Source organism: Stegodyphus dumicola, chromosome 9, assembly GCF_044657685.1.
Source record: "Stegodyphus dumicola isolate Sdum_Otavi_A_Nest chromosome 9, ASM4465768v1".
NCBI classification, from domain to species: Eukaryota; Metazoa; Arthropoda; class Arachnida; order Araneae; family Eresidae; genus Stegodyphus; species Stegodyphus dumicola.
In genome coordinates, this window is record NC_140776.1 from 117,464,059 (window position 1) to 117,487,206 (window position 23,148).

Genomic DNA, 23,148 nt, shown 5'->3' on the forward strand with positions numbered 1-23,148 from the left:
CACTAGTAGACTGTGAGCTCAGCGAGTGTATATAAAACCATAATAAATCTTTTTGGGTGATTGTTAAATCTGAATCCTTTCAGATTCTTTTTACTTCCTTGTACGAAGTAAAAAGGAAGTATTGTAATTGCGAAAAGTTTCAGGCAGCATATTTCAACGAAAATATCCATTTTGACCGCTATCGAATGCAATTTAACAATGTTTTTGCGTGATATCTGTACGTAGGGACAGAATAAAATACTCTTTTCCTTCAAAAAAATTATAAAACTGCTTTAAAATTAATTCTGAAGAGAATTTTTCATGGCGTCTGTACGAACGTATGTGCGTACGTATGTATGTATCTCGCAGAACTCAAAAACGAGTAGCCTCAGAATGTTGAAATTTTGTATATAGGACTGCTATAACATGTAGATGTGCACCTCGTATTTTGGTTGCAATCAGCCGCACCAAACTTATATAAATATATTTATATATATATCCATTCTGTTACCCGGCTCAGTGATCTCAGTTTCTTTACTCTTATTTGTTTGTAAACTTTGCATTTTTTGCTTTAAAAATGATTGAATTATGTTGTTCTTATCTTCCGGTTAAGGTTTTTATGCCTTAAGTAAATCTGTATGCAATATTTTTAGAATTATCAACAATTTTAAAGTTGTTTAAGTGCCACTAAGCCTAATAATTTTTTTGATGGCGGCCATTGCTTGTTTACATTTGAAACAACAGGATAGTGGATTTGTTGCCAATCTAGAGAGTCTAAGCTTCACAACAACAAAGATAATACCTTAATTTATTATTGCAAATTAAATCATGCTTAATCCTTTCTGGAATTTTTTTGAGGAAATAAGTGTTTAAGATTTACTTCGTAATTTTGAATACAGATATTTTGAGTTTTTATGTATTTTTGCCTTGTGATGAAGTGAGAACTCAAGTAATTGAATGAGAAATACTCAATCGTCTGTGAAAAACTGTTTCTTGTTTGTTTTGTTTGCTTAATTTCTTTTATACAGTGTTCTAGCTTTATTAAAGTATTTGAATAGAGCATGTGGCAACGATTAGATAAATCTTTAAATGATATAAATTTTGTGCATTCTGAGTTATAATATGTATGAAATATAATACTGTTAAGTGAAGCTAGCGCCAGAGTGTCGCTGTAGTAAACAAATAGAGTGAATTTTAAAGAATGCATTTATTCTATTGTGGTTTATGCGCTGTCAGCGAAGTAGATTTAATTCAATCCAATAAGTTTAAATGAAATGGAAGAAAAAATGTGTATAATTTAATATTCCATACAAGGAAGTCGTGGTGTACACATCAGATTTTTTTTTTTAAACTTATTTACTGGAGATTCTTATTAAGCTATCGAAATGTGGCAGGTGTTTTCACATGTAAGAAATTTTCCAAACTTGTGGTTTCACTTTACTTCTTTTATTTTTGTTCCAGTTCATTGCAGCCTTATCTCCTGCTGTTGTGTTCAATCTGTCAAAATCTGAGTCTTTTGTTCACCTTTATTCTCTTATGTTCTTCTGGTATCCCTTTTGGGGATTGTGGTCAAAATTCGTTCAAGTGAACTGTGCTCAAAATTCATTCATGTGATGTGCCCCAAGGAGCAATATAAGGTAACAGCTGACATCCAGCTGAATTCATGTCAAACATCTGCTCAATATTCATCAGATATTGTAGTGTTAATATTAGTGTGTATTCCTATTGGAATGCAGGTATCTTTGATAAAAATAATATTTTGATAGTTGTGCATAATTTATCCATGACTACTTTTCATTTGTTATGTTCTTACTGTGATTGTACTTCATTTATTCTTCTTAAATAAAGTTACTTGCATAACTTCCCCTCTTAATTTTTGAATAGGTAAATTAGTTAAAAAGGGAAAAAAATGCATGAGGAAATATAGTTTTTGATTCAGTGTTTATAATTAAAAAATAATTACTTGTAGTTACTTATGGTGGAGGTCACTAACACATTTTTAAATACCATGTTTCCCTATGTATAAATTGCACCTTGATTTTTTGGAACTGAAAGTTGAATAACTAAGTAATGATTTGATTGACAGACTGGTTTTGCCTTTTGGCTCACAATTTAAGAGGAAAACAATTATTGCATAAAGTTAATGAAAACAATATTTGTTCAGTATATAACTCGTTATCACTATCAGAATTTCCATCCATCAGCTGGACCTCATCTGTGTCTGATGACATTGGTGACTGTGTCACCATTGTATAACATGCACCCCAATTTTTTAGGTAAGGAATTTTTAAAGAAAAAATGTGTCTCATACATAGGAAAATACAATAATAGTTTTTGAAATTTTGCACATGGCTATGATCATCACATTATCTGTGATTTTATTTTAAGAGTTTTTAAGCATTTTTAATTTTTTTTAGACATTGCCTTCTATGTAAATGCAAATACAAGTAAATTATGTGTTATGTAATTTAATATATATTATTTTACAATGAGGCTTATTATATAAGTATTTTTTAATCTAAATTTATGATGAATAAGCCATATGAATAGTTTTATTATATTATTATCTGTCTTGCCTTCAGATAGAAACATTTAGACATCAGTAAAAAAAAAATTATTTGATAATTTTCGTGAAATTTGTATTCTCTGTTATTATTTTTTCAAGATACTTGCTTAAAGTTAAAGATGGTAGAAGCAGGAACTTAAGTTTATTTATCTAACACATAAGGTACTAATAACACTTGATATAATTCCTTGTTCATAGTCTGCAGAATTCCATCTAGCTTTTCAGTTGTAACTGAAGAACTTGTTAGAACTTGAAGAAGCTTGTTAATGAAGAAGTTCTTGAACTTCTCATACGAATTTTAGTTTTTCATGAATATCAGATAAAGCATTATTGTTTAATACGTTTTTATAGTGCTCAAATAACCAGATTTCAACATAAGTGAGAAATACTACTTTCTAGATACTCTGATATGTACTTTAAAAAATAGTCAAATTAAAAGAGTCATTAATTTTAACCATATTGTGTAATAAAGTTTGAATTTCTGTTTAAACTCTTTAGTCTTCTGCATCATTATCTTCCTCCGTTTACTTAAGAATAGAAAAGTATCTCACAGATACACCATGCTGACTGAAGGTTAAATAAATTATATTCTGCTGTATATATATATACTTTATATATATATATATATATATTGTTGCTTGCGTACGAGTTTGTAGTGGATTGAATGAACAAGTCGATTGAAAGTTAACAAAATTTGTTCTTATCCCAAGAAATAAAACGAAATGCTGAAATTTCCTCAGAGATAGTCGTACAATATCGCAATATCTCACTGTAGTTATATTTTGAACCACTAAAATATAAACAGAACTCAATTCAAAACAGAGAAATCTAATCCGATCTCGCCAAAAATTTGCTACAATCAACAACAAGAACTAAGTAAACAACTGAATTGAGATATTTTCTTCCCGCTTTTATAATCTTTTTAATCCTGCACGAGAATTTTCTGATATTTTCTCAATTTTTCTGGCTAGCAAAAGAGTACAATTAAGAAATATCTATTTGTTAAAATGTTAAATGCGCATGCTCCTATATTTTAATTTTACCGGGGTAGCTTTCTCTTTAAATTAAAATTCCTCTTTAAATCTCGTGCTGCATTGCACAGGAATATAAAACAATTTTAATTACAAATTCAACTAAAAATGGCTAAATAAATACAAAATCCGTAGCACTGCACTCTTCCTAAGGACTGCACGTCCTGGTCAGTACAATCCGTGGACAGGAAGCCAAACTTACAAGTCAGGCATCAATACAACAATAAACATTACAATAATAAAAAAACATAAATAATAATTGCAATAAGTAACTTAAAACAAATTAAATACTAAATACAAATCAAATCAAATACAAAGTTAGAAACAAAAAGGACCATGGTCTTGTACAATTTACAATTTAATACACTATGTACTATGGCCATAGTAATGAGCTAACCTGTTGTAATGAACGACTTTAGGTTTAGAGTTTGATGACTTACGGATCCAAACCACAACGTTGTTCAGCCTGTTTAGGACTGTGTACAGACCATCCCAAGGCTACTCTAGTTTTGGACAGAGTCCTTTCTGTCGAGTCGGATTCCACAACCACACCTTGTCCTTTCTGTCGAGTCGGATTCCACAACCACACCTTGTCTCCTTCATTGAATTGATGTTCAGTAGCTCCTGTGTCATATCGGGTCTTCATCTTCTCCATCGCCAAGTTGACATGCTCTCATGCAAAGTTGTGCATCATTTCAAACCGGGCCTGGAGATTTTGAATGTCTTCCTCAGGTGATGAAGGTGCATCCGGAGGGCGACCAGACAAAAGATCACAAGGCAGACGAAGGTCACAACCAATGAGCATCTGGGATGGAGAATAGCCAGTAGTCCAGTGTTTCTATTCCACCCTAGCATGATTTCGGCAGCTTTCAAAGCAGGGTCTTTCAGACAAGACATTAGTGTTTCCAGGTGAGGATCCCTTCTGATAATGAATACTTGTATCCTCTTTTGCTGAAAGCAGTCTGTTGTTTTTGAAGTCCAGGGAAAAATTGTATTTCCTTAAAAAGTTCAATCCGAGTATGCAAGGATCTGTAATATCTGCTACATATGCCGTATGATGGTAGGCAGCACTTCCAAACGTGATGTTCACATTTAACTTTCCAGCTTTGGAGATTTCATCGCCAGGCGCAGTCTGGAGGGTAACACAGGATGGCGTCCAAATAAGTTTATCTCTAAACTGTTAAGCTAAATCCATCTGAATGATGGTAACATTAGCTCCTGTGTCAATGATCATATTGCAAGAAACTCCATTGCTATGCCCATTGATGGGTAGTCTATTACTGTTGCCACTCACTTCAGAAATCTTGAGCACTTTAAAATGGTGTTTTTCACTATCATTCAAACTCCACTCCATGATATGATCATTAATTTGTTTCCTGTGTCATTGCTGGGAAATGATCTTATTTTCTATACCCTGGGGGTGTTCTGCAGTTCCTTTGTACATGGCCTTCAGCTTCGCAGTTCTAGCACTTTGGTTTTTTTTTTTTTTTTTTTTGTCACTCCTTTTCCATTCCATGGCATTTAATTGTCTGTTTACATCATCTGTCTTACTTTCTGTGTTCTAGGATATTCTGCAGCTCCTTCGTATGTGGCCTTCACTGCAATTCCAGCACTTTAGGGTTGGTTTCTTTTTATTTGTATTCCAACTGAAGGCACTAATTTTGTCTTCTCAAATCATCTGTTTTATTTTCTTTGTCCTGGGGTGTTCCGCAGTTCCTTCATACATGTCCTCAGCACTGCATTTCCAACACTTTAGAGTCAGTTTCTTCTCTTTCCTTTTTCCATATCAAAGCATTGATTTGTGTGGTTAAATCATCTAAACGAGCCATCACTTGATCCACTGGCTCATGAACTTGCACAGCTCTGACTGAGTGGTGATATCCGCTATTTGTAGAGCTTGCTGTATTTCGTTATCCCAAATGCCATCGATAAAGTATTGCAGGGACAAGATTTCCCTTGTTTCTGTCGGGCACTCTGGAAAGGTGAGGTGGGACAGCCTTTCAACATCATTGACAAGCTCCTGGAGTGTTTCCGTGGGCTTCTGTTAATAGAATTTTTATTGAAGCCTGTAGTTCTTTAAAATTTCTCGCCAAAGCACAGTTCCAATATGCCGGATAGAGCTTCAAAATCTAGCCTTCTGTTTTCAGGAACAGCCTGAAGGATATCCTCTGCATCTGCTCTCGGAGAAGTGGCGGAATGACAGGCCTTAGCTTGGGGATCCCATCCATTTGCTTCTGCCACTATAGAAAACTGTGTCTTATATATTTGCCAGGAGAATTTCCCATCATAAGTGGATAGCTTCAGAGAGAAACAAGCAAGCATAAGTAAAAATTTAAAACTATCAGAATTGCTCTTTGCCATCGCTATGAACTTCTTTAAAGTATCAACAATTTGGTGTTAAATGGCAAAAACCCTTTCTTCGATTCGTTGTTCCACAACAGAAATTCTCTCTTCTATTTGTTCTGTGACAGAAAAAACTCTGTAATCAATTTGTTGTTCCACAGCCAAAACATTCTCTTCTTTTTGTTCTTTGACAGAAGAAGCTTTTTCTTCAGTTTGTCCAACTTTATTTTCAACCTTGTCTATTCTGCCTACCATAGCCTCAAATTTATTTTCTATAATGCAGGTAATTTCTCTTCTCATCTCTTCTTATCCTGCTTCAATCTTTTCTTGACACATCCATCTTTTTTTAACTGCTTTCATCTCCTATTTAACAGTTTCTTGGCTCACTTTAATTTCTTCTGTAAATGCAGTAAAGGCTGCTATCAGCTGTCTTTACTGCTCTTCCATTGCTCTTGTGATTGGCATTCAAATCCCACTTCTGACACCAAAGAGTTTTGCATGCGTACGCATTCGTAATGGATTGAATGCACAAGTCGATAAAAAGTTAACAAAATTTATTCCTATTCCAAGAAAAAAAAGAATGCTGAAATTTCCTCAGAGATATTCATACAATATTGCAATATCTCACAGTACTTATATTTTGAACTGCTAAAATATAAATAAAACTCAATTTAAAAGAGAGAAAGCTAATCTGATCTCACTGCGAATTCACAACAAGAACTAAGTAAACAACTGGATTGAGATGTTTTCCTCCAGCTTTTGTAGTCTTTTTAATCCTGCACGAGAATATTCTGGTATTTTCTTGATTTTTCTGAATATCAAAAGAGTATTTTAATTTTTATAGCATAGCATTCTCTTCAAATAAGTCTCATGCTGCATTGTATGGGAATATAAAACAATTTGAATTACAAATTCTACTAAAAATAGCTAATACAAAGTCTGTATCAACATATATAAACTTAAAGCATCTAAAGTTTAAACTGGAGTCAAAGCAAGGCAATTCCTCAACAATATGGATAATTGCCACAGTGTATAAGAGGTTTAACACAATATCTAAGCAAATCAAAATTAAAATAAGAATTCATAGTAGTAAAACTCTGTTTCCCCTCTTGTTTTGAGGGATTTGGGATTATTTATGTAAACTGCAAAGTAACAAATTTTCATCAAAATAACATTTCAGGCAACTTTTTGAAACCATGTACAAAAGAATCAAATTATTTTAATGCTATTTAGTCTATGTTTGCTGTAGTTTAACATTTTTGTTTTAGAATTTTTTATTTGTGCTAAACCTTTTCATGATAAATGAATGAATCTGGGAATTAATAGGCTGCTTGTAGTCTTTAGATGTCAGCATTAATGAGCATGCATGTAGTTGCTTCTTGAATGTCCTTTCATTTTGCATGTAGAATCTTGACAGAGAAGATTTCTATTTGGTTAATGATATTGAACTCCTTGCCAGTACAGTACGATCAGATATAGCTTTCCTTAGGACTAATTGGCGAATGCTTGGTCGCCCTACAATGTGCATGAGATTTCATCGTTATTATTTAGGTTAGTATGATTAGTTTTGAAATGTTCAATATTTTATTTTATATTATTTCATTTAAAATTCTATATTTTCTTAATGATCCCTAATGCTAGGCATAATTGTTAATCTTGTATAAATTAGTATTTTAGAGCCAGCAACTGCTACAGTTTTACCAAAGAGCTGAATATATAATGATTGGACTGTGGAAATATTTGGGGTGGGATACTTCTTTGCAACAGGTGTTCCATTCGAAAGGATCCCAGAAACTGTTGTGTAACTGGGAAAGAAATAAAGCAAAATTTGAACATGATATACAGTATGTGTGAGAAATAAACATAAATCATGAGAGGGCCTCCCACCCTCAAACTTCTAAATACAGTTCAGCGTGCATGATGTAGTAAGTTTGTAAATGTGACTACCAGAACTTTGGTGTGTCAGTGTCTCAATTTCATGGTGGGTGTTCTACTGTAATTCATCAAGGATGAATGGTTTGTCCTTGTAGCCCTTTCATTTAAGGTTTCAGGAAAAACCCAGGTGGGTGAATTATCAAATCACTACATCTGGTAATTCTTGTGAGCCATAATCCTTTTGACAAAAGTCGCAATTGATTGAAAAAGAATAGCCGTGATTATGTGCCACTATAATAATGCTCAGAACATGCTTTTATGAATGAAGGGGTTTCTTGAGTAGTGCATGCCTCGTAAATCCCTTTCACTGCCCTATAAACATGTTTTGGGGAGTTTATATTATAAGGTATTTCTTCCACTTCCCTAGTGTGCCTTCGTGGTGTAACGGTAGTACGCTGGGCCGGTATTCCAGAGGTCCGTGGTTTGATTCCCGGCAAAGGCAGTTTGCTATTTTTCATCTTTTCTGCTTCCAATTAACCTAATGGCTCTATAAGTGGCGCCCGAACTAAAAGGGTTGTGGATGATGATTCTCTGCACCCAGGATTTGGCGACTAGGTCCCCTAAAACCCTAGTCACCCTTTAAAAAGGGGAGTATATAAGGTATTTCTCCCACTTCCCTAGCATGCCTTCGTGGTGTCATGGTAGCACGCTGGGCCGGTATTCCAGAGGTCCGTGGTTCGATTCCCGGCGAAGGCCGTTGCTATTTTTCATCTTTTCTGCTTCCAATTAACCTGATTACTCTATAATATAACAAGATAGGTGGAATCATGTCTCATCACTGAATCATGTGTATTCCAGGCTTCTCTGCAATGAATTGTGGAACCAATGGCAGAATGTAATGCATTTATAATAATCAGCCTGTAAATTTCATGAAAACTCATGCTTTGTTGCTCTCACTTGTCTGATTTAATCAAAACGAGCCCATGAATTTTGTTATGGCAAGAAATGCAAAACTGCATCTGTTGTTGGCATAAGCTTTGAACACCATGCAGGTAAGAGTATGTATGTGCCAGTTCTGTCCTAATTTTTAAGCCAAGAGAGCACCAAACCACTCAAGAGTACCACTCCAAACCACTTTCAGCTTGCTGCACAATTTGAGTGCCTCATGCTTCATGGATACTATACATTTGAAAACATTTAAGCCTTCTCCAGAATTTGAATTTCCAACCTTCAGTAGGGCAGTCTGCTTCACTAATCGCTATCCCACCTGATTGGCTATGAACACTTATAAACTAATACAGATACAGGTCTTTTTTTTTTTTTTTTTTTTTTTTTTTTTTCATTGCTCTTTGACATGTGCTTCATGACATTCTATTTTCCTGCAGTAACTTGTTTGTAAACACACTCCCTCATTGTTTACAGTATTAAACTTTAATTTTCTAATATAATGCGCTGTCTTTTGTTGAAATGTTGTCACATTTGGTGAAATATTTATGGAATGACAACATGATTTCTTATGCCTCATTTGGGTGGAACACCCTTTATAAGGCATTTAAAAAAAGATGTAAGTCTAAATGTCTCATGATTAATTGATCACAAACTTGTGGCTCCATTTAAAAAATAAATAAGTTAGCATTTTACTTTATGACATTTTTTCTCATGTTTTATCTTTTAGTTAAAGTATATACAGATTGAAATTTTGATAAGTGACTTGTGGAAAGGAAGCTATATTTAATAAGTTTATATGTTTTCCTTTAAAGCCTTTTTCCCTTAGAAAAAGAAAAGTTTCTCTTATATGCTGTTAAAATTATGTGGCATAAAACACTTTTACCCGATCAAAAGAAAGGCTTTGTTAAAAAAAAAAAAAAAAAAAAAGGTAACTTTTAGAGTCACATAAAAATTAAACTTTTGGAAATAAAAAAATGTTTGAAATCTAATAATGCAACATCTATACATTTTTGTGCTTTTCTGATATAAAATATATCATTCACATATTTGCTTTCAAATGTTTAAACACATATCTGTGTGTAGTTGCATTTATCCCCAGTTTTTCATTGGAAACTTAAATTATGAATTAAATAATTCTGATTGTTTCATAATTTTGTTTCACTAATTTTTATATGATAAACATTTTTTCAAAGTAACTTTATTCTTCCCTATTAATAAACTGACTGCAATGCTATTAATAACCCTTTACATATGATAGCAATAGCATTACTATCATTGTATTAGGTTTTAACACCTCCATTCCCATAAGGCCTATATAAAAATTTGAGTATTGCTGTGTTTTTACTAAAAGGTGCCCCTTGTGACCAAAATTGTTGCAGTCTGGAAGTCTACCATATTTAACTCATTTCTTAAAAGGGAATTCATAATCAATGATCAATTATACAAGAGATAATCAAATAGAAGAAAACACAGCCATGTATAAATTAAAATAAAGCAGAAAAGGAATCCAATTTTAGCATAGGTTTTGAATAAAACTTTGTCAGTTTCAAGGGCGATTAGACACAGGTCCCTCATTTTCAGGACCAAAAAGAGGTTTTGCAAAATGGGAGAAGGAGCAACCACTTTCATACCAAAATCAGTGGACAGAGCAAAATGAGCACATAAAGCTAATGAGGCTAAAACATAAAGCTATTATCATTGAGGAAAATAGTAATGAAACATGAAAAAATTGATCAACCACTTTTATACCAAAAGTAAGGGGTGGAGCAAAGTGAGCACAGGCAGTGTCATTTGTCAAAGAGATTAGTAATGAGATATGAAAAGCGTCTTGGAGTTGTGAAAGCATTTTGAAAGGACCAGATTGGAATTGCTGTCATTAATTAAAGATACCCTTTAAGAAAATGAAAAACTTTGAGGAAATCTAATTTACCATTTGAAGAAACTTTCTTATCATTTTTACCAAACCAATTCAAAAACTGCAATCAAGCATCCAGCTATGGTTAGGTATTGAATATTTGTTTAATTCTTCTTTTTGAGTACAAGATTCATGTTTATTGAAGCAAAATTTTGTTCTTTTACTTTGATCGATGTATGACACTGCTTCAAGGCTAAAACCTTTGTGTCTCACTATCAAAAAACACAGTCTGCTATTAGAAATAATAGTAATGGCCTTGTCATTATTCCATATAATCCTTTTGCGAGTTACAAAATCACCTGGATTCTTAAAATCTGAAATTTCAACTTTCAGACCATTTGCTAGCATATCAGTAAACTTCATTCTCAATACATAGATTCCATCCCTAATTTTAATTCTTGCAGAATTTATAGCTTATTTTGTGAATGTGATTTGTCATACATCAAACTAAAAAAAATGTTAAAATTTCCTGTCAATGAATATGAATCTTAGATTCAAAAAGGAGAGAGTTTTAAATGAATCTTCGATAGAAAACCATACTTGGATATTGATTGCAAATATCCAAGTGTGGTTTTCATTTTCACTTCTATTCTACAAAAATTACCCAGAAAGTTAAATTAAAAATTACTTCTCCTGTTGGTGAATTGGATTTCTTTGAAGTTTATAGAAGAATTTAGATACTTTATTAATGAAAATAATTCCAATCCAGTCCTTCCTAATGTTTTCATAATTTTAATGCCTTAGTTTTTCACATGTCATTACTATTTCCTAGATAGGTGGTGTTGTCGTCGTGTGAACATGTTCTTTCTTACATGTTTCTTCTTCATGTTCACTTTGCTTTGTTCACTGCTTTTGATATATGCGATTTCTGCTTCTGCCATTATGCAAATTTTTTTTTGCTCCTGAAGAAGAAGCACATGTGTTTCATTGCCATAAAAATTAATGTGCTAATTGAAATTACACTAGTAAAAGGCTGCTTTTTCGTATAATTTTACATTCAAAAGATATTTAATAGTGCAGTCTTTTTCATAGATTCTATGCAACTGGAGCTCTTAGGCTGTAAGTTTTTGTCTTTAATAGGCTGATGATTAATTTGTTTTTATTTATCCAGATGCTTTAAATTTATTTTGTATTTTTCAGTTCTGTTTTAGCTTTCATGTATTGTTACATCGTAAGTACTGGTAATGCTTTCAATTCAGATTTTAAATCACTTATCGGCAACTTGTGGTAACTGTGTATTTTAAAAAATCGATGTTAATTTAATTACAATGATATTATATTTTAAATTTATTTGGTTTTGATCTTATTTTCTCCTTACATAATAACCTCCTCCCCCAGAAAAAATATTTAGTAGCATTTGCCTTTTATTCAAATGTTGTAGAATTTTGATTTTAAGCTTTTTATTTGATTTCTGTATTTTGTGCTAAGTTCATAATAAATTGTATGAAATTTATTATTTAATTGTAATATATGTTTTATGTGAATAGTTTAGCAAGCTGAAAATTGCATCAATTTAATGTGCACTCTATTTATATTAGCTTATGATATCATTTTACATTTAAAAACATCTTACATAAATAATGAACTTTTTCCATCTGAAGGAAATTTGGTAAATCTGATCAACTACAGGGTGAGTCAGAAAAATGTATACACACTTATATCTGTATCCCTGATAACTGTTATAGAAAATTTATTTTGCAACCTACAAAGTTAAATTTCTAAAAAAAGTAAGGCTGTAGTCCAATTTGAAAGTGTCCTTTTTGGTCAAACAGAATGTTCCAAATTATGCTTAAAGTAAATGTTCAAAATGCTGGCCTTCATCGATACAGTTCGCAGTACGAATCACAACTAATTCCTTACTTTGCACCAAAATGTACAATGGTCTTTCTACGTACACTGCTACTTTCTGCTACAATTCTTGAATCTGATCCCAGAACGTGTTAAGGTGATGCCATTTACGACAATACACCTCATCTTTGACTGTGCCTAATAAGGAAAATGGAGTGGCCTGGAGAATGTGCAGGAAACTTTATTGGTCCCATGCAGCCTATCTACTGGCCTGGCACATTATCACTCACTACATTCATGTGACCCTTGCCTTGAAGATTTTTATGGTGAACATTGAAATACTTCCAGCACTGAACTGAGGATTCATCACATGTAGCTGTGCGAGGTCACCTTGATCGGCTTTTCTGCACATCACACACTGATTTCCATGAATCTTGATTTTTTTTCTTATACACGTAATTTTTAACACTGAAAGGGAATCAGTCCCATTTTCACATTTCTACTGTATCTGAATCCCCAGCAACATTTTCAACTCACATTTCCATTGTATCTGAACCCTAGCAACGTTCTCAAACTTCCAGTACCATTTGATAACCTGTTTCTGCTCTTGGAAGTCCAAATATACATTCACCATTAATTTAGAAGTCAAACAACAAAAATCAGCAATATATTTGTAAATTTTCACAGGACTAATTTCGATGGTTTTACTGAACCATCATCCTCACCTGCTAAAGTGCAAACGAATGAGTTAAGATATAATGATTAGATAAGAATGGGAAGGTCGGAGTTAAGTTATTGGCACCATCTGTTGATGAAACAAGAACTAAAACATAATTTCCTTAAAAGCTGAAGGCAAAAATGTATTGGAATTAGGGTCGTTAACTAGAACAGATCAGTTAACTAGATCTTCATTCAGAAAAATTTTCTTGAATGTGAAACACCTCTAGAAACTTAATTCACCATTGGAAGATATTTTTTTAATAATTTTGACTGCCGAAAAATTGAAAGTGTGATTTTTGGACCAATAATGCTGGGCAACAGAGGACTTCTGTGTTTTCTTTTTTCTAACATATGCCTCATGTTCCTTAACGTGAAATTTTAAGGTTCTCTTAGTTTGACCAATGTAAATTAAACTACACTTGCAAGGAATCCTATAAATACTCCAGGATTTCAACTGTGGAATGTGGTCCTTGAGTATGGAACTCAGAATTTTATTGATAAGAGAATAAACAACTTAAAAGTTAAATTTCTGTAAAATACGTGCAATTTTATAGCTAATTGATGGAAAGAAAGGAATGACAACAGAATTCTGATAATCTCCTAAAACAAGAATGTGCGTTTTGGTGTGTTGAGATGAGAATTTTGTAACTGCTTGATTAATAATGTTGGGTGAAAAGCCCCTGTTAGTAGCTACTGCTTTTAAATAATTCAGTTCTTGATCAAGAACCAATTTCGATGAGCAAACTTGAAGTGCATGGAAAGCATAGTAATAAAATGAAGCTAACTTTTATTTAGTTGGATGACATGATTTGAAGTGTGGTGAAAGGCAGACCGATGAAGGTTTTACGGTAAACTGTAGTACTGAAGTTGGATGTGTTACATGTGACCAGAATGTTGAGGAATGGAAGAGATTTGCAAGTCTCAAGTTCAGAAGTGAACTGAATAGCAGGATCAATGGAATTGATTGTTGAAAGAACTTTTTTTAAATCATCTTTATTACGATCAAACAGGGTAAAAGTATCGTCTACATAACAGAAACATACTGGGAAATTTTAAGTTTCAAATAATTTTGATTCATAATAATGCAGTAGATATCAGCCAGGATGGGACTGAGAGGGCTTCTCATGGCTAATCCCTCAGTTTGTGTGTAATATTTGTTTGGGAAAATGCGGCTGTTAAAATTCATATTTTCATTTTTTCCTATCATAATTGTATTCATCAACAACTAATCTAGTATGCTTTCTTTTAAGCATATTCGTGCATGCTTTGTTTTTAAGGTCATTGGCAGCGCTACATTCTTGATCAAACCAGTCATCACTCATTCCTTTTTTTGCTCTGCTTAAGACTCTGTGCCAGTTTCAATAATAATCATTTTTAACAGATTCCATTTCTTATCTATGCACTCCAGTTTGATGTTTTTTGCATTCATTTAATTTCACCCCCTGATCTTTACAGGCATAAGAGATTCTTGCTCTGATTTTCATCATAACCAAGTAAGGGTATGACCTGATGTCCTGTATGTCTGAGGCATGTGTGGTGTCAATTGATACGTGGTTAACCCATTAACCGCCAAAACTACAAGGAATGTTTCTTTTCTCATGAAAATAATAACAAATGTTAAATTAAGCATTTATAACATAAATTTACATTGAAAATAAAAAAAATGCTCTTACCTGTGGAAAAAGCGAGTGTTGCATTCGCGCAATGTCAGCGGAATAAGACTACGGATGTTTAATGAGTAGGATTGTACTCGTGTGACGTTTCTTTTGAGTGGAGCGCAGGATTACTTTTTCGCTGTATAACGGTTTATAAATCTACAAATCACTTTACTTGTAATTAATTTAATATTACAATATACATTGTATTTCTTTTACAAATGCAGATTATTTCATTTGAAAGATTCAAGCATGAAAAACTTGATTACAATCATGATGTAAAGCTACATTACATACTTTCCATCTATAAACAGTCTGGCTATGGTACTCTTTACAACAAAGTCTTTTGTTATCAACGGACTTTACGATAAAATGTCTACCATCTCCATGCAATGGTTTTTGAATGCTGAATTTACTAGGTCTTCCTGTTGCTGATATATTTCTAGCTAATTCTACACTCTCAATAAGAGTTTACAAAAGAAATAATGCATTCTCGCGTCTGAAATCTAAAACAGACTTTATATTTCCAGTAGTAAAAAGTGGTGATATTTAGTAAGTTTAGATATGGTCTCACCTCATATAATTTACCAGTATTGTCAATTTGACTATTGTCAAATGCAAGTTCTGCTTAATATTCATGTACTGCAAACGTGATATCAATTCTCATACAACAGGAACAGAAATGTCCTTATCAAAAGACCAATACATTTTTCTTGAGGTAAAGAATGATATCCTGTAAGCAATAATATTCCAAACATTTTCTCATATAGGCTTCAGATGCAATAAATTCTGGGTATTTTTTCACTGAGCGTATGTATTTGTCTGTTCAACGAGAAGAGAGTAAATGTCTAAACCAAAAAGAAAATCGAAATTATGTGCACTAGTTTTACTTTTATAATTTCTCTTCTATCTCTTTCTTCATGTTCTTCCTGAGACATAACTAACAGTTCCTTTTTTATCCTCTTCAAGGTTTCAGTCTTCTGCTTTTTAAACTTTTTAGTATGACTATAACTGCTTTTAGAAGGCTGAAACTTACTTTTTATGTGAATTTCAACTTCCCCAGCAGTATCATTTGGTAAAATATCATTATCATTATTTAAAACATTGCCATTCCTTTCTTCTTTGTCAGTAACCTCTGCAATTTGTGGGGGAACAACAACAATATCAGTTTCATTCTGGTCATTATTAACATTATCATCATCTGTTTCTTCATCAGAAAATCTTTGAAGGACTTCTTCTAATGTAAGATACCTAGTTCTAGGCATTTTTAAACAACCAGAACATGAACCAGAACATCGAAAGGAATGAGTGAAAAAGGAGATTGATTAACCGTTTCCTGCTGACGTTGCGTCAACGCGACACCTGTTTTCCCTTTCTTCGCAACACAAATATACTGATTTAATGTTCTGATAAACAGTGACCTTGACTAAAAATAGATCACTCATACGGACGGCGATTCTTTCGTTAAATATTTTCAGCAGAAATACCCGTTCAAAAATTTTGCTTAAAGTATGAGATTAATTATTATAAACAAAATGATTATTGAAGGCAAATATTTTTTTTACAGAAATAATCTTCATAATATTCCCTGCACAAAATCATCTGCTGGTATAAAATATCTTAGGTAGTTATATTTATATACGCATTTATTTTGACCGTTGCGTCAACGCAACACCAGTGGCTAATGGGTTAAGCTGATTGAAAGTGTCACAATCTGGAGATTTCCTAGTCATTTTGTTAATTCTGTTGTGTGGAAAGCAAGTACTGGCCACAACCATATCATGTTCCAAAGCAAAAGGTATCAGTCTCTGGCCATTATTGTTTGAGTCAAGATGTAGCCTATGCCCATGAGTGGTAGGCTAAACCTATTTTCTCTCCTTATTTTGGCATTTTCATCTCACAGCACAATCTTGATATCATGTTTTGGGCTGGCAGAATACAGTGCGTGGACTTTTTCATAAAAGGTATCCTTCTCATCCTTATCTTCAGTTGGTGTATGTATATTAATTAAACTGTACTTGAAGAATCTACCTCTCAATCTAATTCTGCATAACCTGGGAGATATGGCTTCAAAATCAATTATAATATGCCTAATCCTCTTATAAGTAGTGAAATCAAACACTTAATACTTAAAATACTTAAAATTATGTTTATTACTTAAAATTATTTTAAATACTTAAAATTATGTTTATATATCGGTAATTATGTAAATGTGCCCATGAAAACTGTTTTTATAAAAGGAAGTTCAAAATGTTATATCGTTAAAGGAAAGAAACTCTCTGAAATTGTTTAAAATGAATAGAATAATTTTGTTAAAATAGTTGTACTTCATTAATGAAGTTTACAGCTCTAGTAGTTCAGTTTACAGCTCTAGTAGTTCTGATAAAAAGATACTCGGCAGGTAAGTAGTTCAAAATGAATTTGCTAATCTGTGTTTGTATGTTGCATTTTACACTGTCATACAAATAATGTGCCATTTTATTATGCATGTATGATATAATAATGTATGTGTTTTGTGTACATAATATAATAATACTTCCTCTGCATTTCTACTTCCCTGAGGAGATGATAGGGTATACTGCTGACATTTTCTGAAATTTCATAAGTCACTCACTCATTAATGAATTTGAGCTAGAACTATGGCATATGCCATGTGTATGGAATTTTTCTTTTTTATTAATACAAATAGAAAACGATATTTTAGACTTGAATGAAACATTGTTGTATTCCTGCCAAACAATTTATTTGGCTAAAGAATTAGCAAGCAAATTTAAAATATTTATCAGTAAGCAACAAATTATTATTATTATATAATTAATTTTGTAGGCAAATTTGCTTGTACCAAAAATTTTTCTTATGTATTAGTTTTTAGTTATAATGTCTGTAATAGCGATAAATTGTTATGATAGTTATCTATTATATAAATATCTATCAAATGTTTTAATGATGTGTAATCCATATGATTATGAAGAGAAGAGGCATTTTGGTATGCAATGTCTACAATATATTTTCATGTATTTGTTTTTATATTTTAGAGCATGAAAAAGTTCCTCTTGCTATGATTTCAACAATAAAGAAGTTAAAAAGTGGCTATATTAATGGTACAAGGTAAGTAAATTTATAATTTTTATAGCATATATAGAGATTTATAACATGTTTAAAATTATTTTAAAATAGTTAAACCAGTTTTTTTTACCTTTCTTTTCTGTAATTATTACACAAAAAACATGTATTATTTTATAAAATAATATTAAGATATAAAGACAATCTAATAAACACTGACACTAAGCCTAGCTATGTAATGTACAGTGTGCAAAAAAAAGGGGGGACAGTTCTATATCTCATGTTCTACCGGGCCAATTGACAAAATTCAAATTGTGTTCTTCATGTCTCGAAAGTGTGACTTAGGATATATATTAGACTTATATATAACACTATTCTAATATAGGTATTTTGACACAAAATTGGACTTTTTCTGAAATAACATGCCAAATTTTTACATATTTTGATTCTACAATTCAAATTATGCCCAAATATTAAATTTTGTAAAATTTGGTGCGAAATTTACAAAGAAATTCACAAATTTATGTTGGCGCTTTGTTTTCAGCTTGTGCCAAGAAAAGTTCACTTAGCAAACTTCTTAATATATGACAACTTATTTTCCTTTTCCATGAAAGGGGAAAAAATCACAATGTTCTTTCTTTCAAATGATGTTCTTTATATTATATTTTTATGTTATTATTTTAAATATTTTTTTTTTTCTTTTTCGAATTTTATTTTAATTCTTTAAGTTGCATGGTTTCTTTCGAATAACTGTTTTAAAAATTTCTATTTACCCATTTGAAACCGTGTAGTTTAAATGTAAGGTGCATCGTTTATTTTTTTTCAAATAGTTTTCTTTATAATTTTTTTTGTCACAGTTATTATTTTAGGTAATTTTTAAATTTTTAGAATTTTATTTTAATTGTTTTATGTTGCATTGTCTCTTCAAATTTAGTATTTTTTGCATTCGAACTGAGCATTTTAAATATATTTATTAATAAAAATTTTCCAGGGTTTTATTTTATTTATTTGAATTGTGTTTCTTTCGGAAGAATACTTTGTGTCCCAGACTACGATGCATCTGAAAACTGATTATATTAAAAGAGAAAATACAGTAAAGCACAGTTAACATGCCTTTCAATGTTCCTTTCAGAAAAGATATGTAAATGAGAAAGATGTATAACAGACATTTTAACTTAGGATGACTTACATATATTGCTTTAAATAGCTTTAGCATTATGCTCATTGCTTTACACAATTTTATCATCCTACATTTAGTTTCTTAAAATGTTACTCATATTTTAGTCAAATATTTTATTTTTGAAATCTCAAGAATCAAATATAAGATTAAAAAGATTTAAATTTAAAAAAAAATACTAAATTTTGTGCAAAAATTTATTTTTTTCTTCATAATGGCTTGCTCTTTTTCTTCAGGCGTTCAGCAAGTATATTAAAAAGTATCCAACTTTTTAAAACATCCTAGAATTTCTGACATTAAATTTAAATAAAGTTATCACCGTCCATTTCATAAAGGCCCAGAAACGGTCGAGCGATAAAGTCGCTGAACACTGGTAGTTCGCTCCGGGTTCGAAAACGGGCTGGTTGCATGGGCATTTTCATGGTTTTTCTCACCGTAACATGTATGCCAGCAGGTTTCCCTTAGAAAGTTCTTCACGAAGATCTTTTAGGGCAGATAGCCATGCTTTGCCATAACTTAATAATCCAATTCAATCCATTTCATCAGTACTTGGTCTGAGTCTTTATCAGTCTTTAGAGGCTAAGCATTTTAAGGCATGAGATGAAAGGAAAGCCTGGTTTCATCAAGAGGGAAACGTCTTTAGGTAACATCCACATACATCACTGGATAAATTCATGAATATTCAAATAATTCGAATAAGAAATCATGGGATTCTCTGTTTATGATTATATGATGTTCTATAACGTAATTTAAATTTATACAAACATATAGTCGAAAACTGGTCGCTCTTCACTTTAATCTGCAATGGTATCGTTTTTATCTTTTCTGTTAGCACAAGCTCAATTAATGATATTTGCTAGTGTACACGTCCAAGTGTTTTCTCTTTGAAAACCCAAATTCCTTGAAGTATTCTGAAAGTATATTCAAAAGCATCCAACTTTTCAAAACACCTTGGTATTTCTGACAGCAAAATTCCCCTTCAAATTTTTGCTTCCTTTTCTCCCTTATTTCTTCCTTCTACATTTATTTTCAGTGCCAGATGAACTTCAGCCAGATGAACAAATCAAGATTATGTTAATAAAGAAATTTGTAGAATGTATGATTTTTCTTAAAAATTGTAAAAAGAGAAAGTATTCTGCCTATACCAAAAGATGATTTAAAAATTATCTCAGAGAGTATGACCAAATAATACTAAGTTAATTTTTTTAAATAAATTAATTAATTGAATAACTTAATTTTTTAAAAATAAAATTATAATTTTATTGGTTCAAATTAAATTCTTAATTAACATAATGTAACATCTTTTCCCCCCCTGAATAAGATTTTTATAATAGTATATTATTTTATTTTATTAGGGTTGCTCTTGGAACATTAGAAGATTTTCAGAGCACTTCTTGTATTACAAGCCTCAGTTTTTTACATAATCAAGAGGAGGGAGATCCAGACAGTAAGTTGCCTTGTATCATTATCATGTTATGTTAATTAACAGCATTTCTCTATTTTATTCTCAGCTGTGTGAATTTTTTCCTAGGAGTCCAGTGGAATTTATATAATTAGACTTTAGCTGTTTAATTTAATTTGAATTTTTTAAAAAAGAAATTAGTATATATTTAAAATGATTTTCATAATTAAATGACAGACTTTAGACTTTTTTTTTCTGTAATCAAAGTTCACATTATTTATTCTTTCTTCAAAAAATAATGATACGTTAAAGTAATAAATTTTGGCATAGAATTGCTAACCTGTATATTCTTGTCAGAGCACTCATCTAGTTGTGAGCAGTCAACTGGGAATTGTTTCACCATTAAAATTAAATACACATGAAATTACTTTTAATAGACTTGGTTTGAAAAACAGAATGTGCTGCAGTGCCTCATGTAATGAATACCCTGCATAATGAGCATATAGACACACCAAAAAGTGTAATTAACATACATTGAATTGAGCTAAATATGTTTTGCTTTCTGTCTCTTTAAAATAGTCTGTGCCTAAACTAAGATAGCATGCAAAGGAATGGACTGGTAAATATATTTCTTAATATTATATTAATAATAAAGGACTAATTAAGATATATTTGAAAAAATCTAATATGGCTAGTACCTCCGACCAATTCCATAATTCCATGTTGAGACATGGAGTTATGGACTTTATGATTCATTGTTAATTTTAAACAATACTTAATTTTTATGATTCTCTCCTCCCATATAATGAACAGCAATAAGTATACACAATTGCATGCTTTAATTTGAAAATATCGCATCGATTATAGTATATCCTCTGATTGTAAAGTGTTCCAGATACACAGATCGATGACTTATTATCACAACATTTCTTAAAGCAGCATATGTTTAGAATTCATAATAGAGTGTTAAATGTTGCCATGCATTTCCTTTTCAGTCTTTTCTCAGTTCACTTTTTGTAATAAAATGATCAACTCTTTTATGTCATTTTATCTTTATTAAACACCACTTTCTTTGCACTTGCCCGCATAAAATTCACCAACAAAATCCTTAAAACCAGTTTATCTTCCAATAGAGTATTAATAGTTGACATACACTTTTTACACTTATTTAATTTCTTTTCTATTTCTTTAAACATAACACATAATAATAACATTTGATGGCAGCACCCTTTTATTTGAAAAGCAATACGACACAAAAGTGAAACGAACTCAGAATTGAGGCTAATACATTTAATTGCTCCATAATGAGATTATTCTTTTTGCTTATAGCAGAATTCCAAAAGCATATTTAATGCTTATGTAGTACGTTGTTCTTAAATACATACCTATTTTAAATACTTTTTTTGAGAAATAATTGTATCATAATACATCTTTTTATGTTCTGACCTTCAGGTAAATTCTGGTTAATTCATTTTAGTCAAATTTTAATATGTTGTTCCCATTAATATAAAAGTCTTAAATACTAAAATTTAAAAGTTTTGGATTTTGTTTTAATAGTCTTCAATTAAAAACTCTTGTGGGCTTCAAGTAAAATGCCTGTTCTAGTCGTCTAATTTTACTGAAATATGATCAGCTGTTTATATGAACATACAAAGCTTGTATACAGAAAATAGAAATTTTGAAAGTTTGATATAAGAGTAATTGTGTATGAAAATTTGTTATACATATACACATGGACAAACAGACGTCATTGTAAAACAAAGAAAATGTGTTCTGGAGACTATTATTCATGTTTATTCACTGAGAACTCACTCTCAAATTTTTGGACCAAAAGTATACAGGCTGGTGGAAGATAAATAATGAAAGGCAAAGAGACAAGACCATGTCACAAACCTCTGTTTCTTTCAGATAGGCACTTCAAGTTTATTTTGTCCCGTAAAGCTTGCGTCATAACCACGCCGTGACAGCTGTGGAAAAATAATTGAATCATCTAATTTATTGAAATTCCCAAATTTACTTTGTGCTATGATGAAAACACAGGTTACGAAACACAGATTTTCATAAAAAAATGTGTGGTAAGGTACAACTTCCAGTTTTCAATTAAAAGCTGTTATGGGCTTCAAGTAAAGTACCACTTCTAGTTGTCCAGTTTTACCCCAAATCTTACCAACTCTTTACATGAATGCAGAAAGTTTAAATATGGAAAATGGAAATTTTTTGAAAGTTTGATTCAAGAGTTGTTGTGTAAGGAAAAAAATCATCACACATATACATGTAATGATTTTATAAATGCATAGATGAAGGCACTAGAACTTTAACAGCTTACGATACTGCGTAGATGACTGAGAACATCATAGTGGGTTGAAGGTGACAGAGTTGAAAACATAATGACGCACTTTAGCACAACGTATTTTGAAAAAGCACAATCTTTATTTTTTTACACATACCAAATCATCCTTTTTCAGACAAGATGTTTCCTAATTATATTTGAACACTGTAATTTTCATTTTAAAGTAGGAAGTTATCTTCAGCAAGTAAGCAGCAGCAGCATGGATGAAAAGCTTGCCAGCAGCAGAGCTTATGCAAAAAAGGGAAAGAGTTATAGTACTTTCACAGGAAGAAGATTGCGATTAGGAAATTTTCAGTTCAGAGTTTTGGATTAAAATTAATTTGATTGGACAAGAGG

At 31.8% G+C, this 23,148-nt stretch overlaps 1 protein-coding gene across 5 annotated transcripts in view; it reads left to right on the plus strand.

The window, feature by feature from the left end:
- The window catches only part of LOC118202754 (putative phosphorylase b kinase regulatory subunit alpha), a 138,645-nt gene that overhangs the window by 66,700 nt on the left and 48,797 nt on the right, over positions 1-23,148 (plus strand). For 3 of the 5 annotated variants that reach the window (XR_015043072.1, XM_085823971.1, XM_085823973.1), the window contains exons 17-18: positions 17,856-17,928; positions 20,416-20,507. Coding sequence is in view for 4 of the 5 variants with exons in the window: in XM_085823971.1 (XP_085680097.1) it covers positions 17,856-17,928; positions 20,416-20,507 (165 nt within the window). In the remaining variant the exon portion in view is untranslated. Of the gene's footprint in view, positions 1-7,325; positions 7,471-17,855; positions 17,929-20,415; positions 20,508-23,148 lie in introns of all 5 variants that reach the window. The other 2 variants (XM_085823972.1, XM_085823974.1) reach the window with 1 other exon arrangement.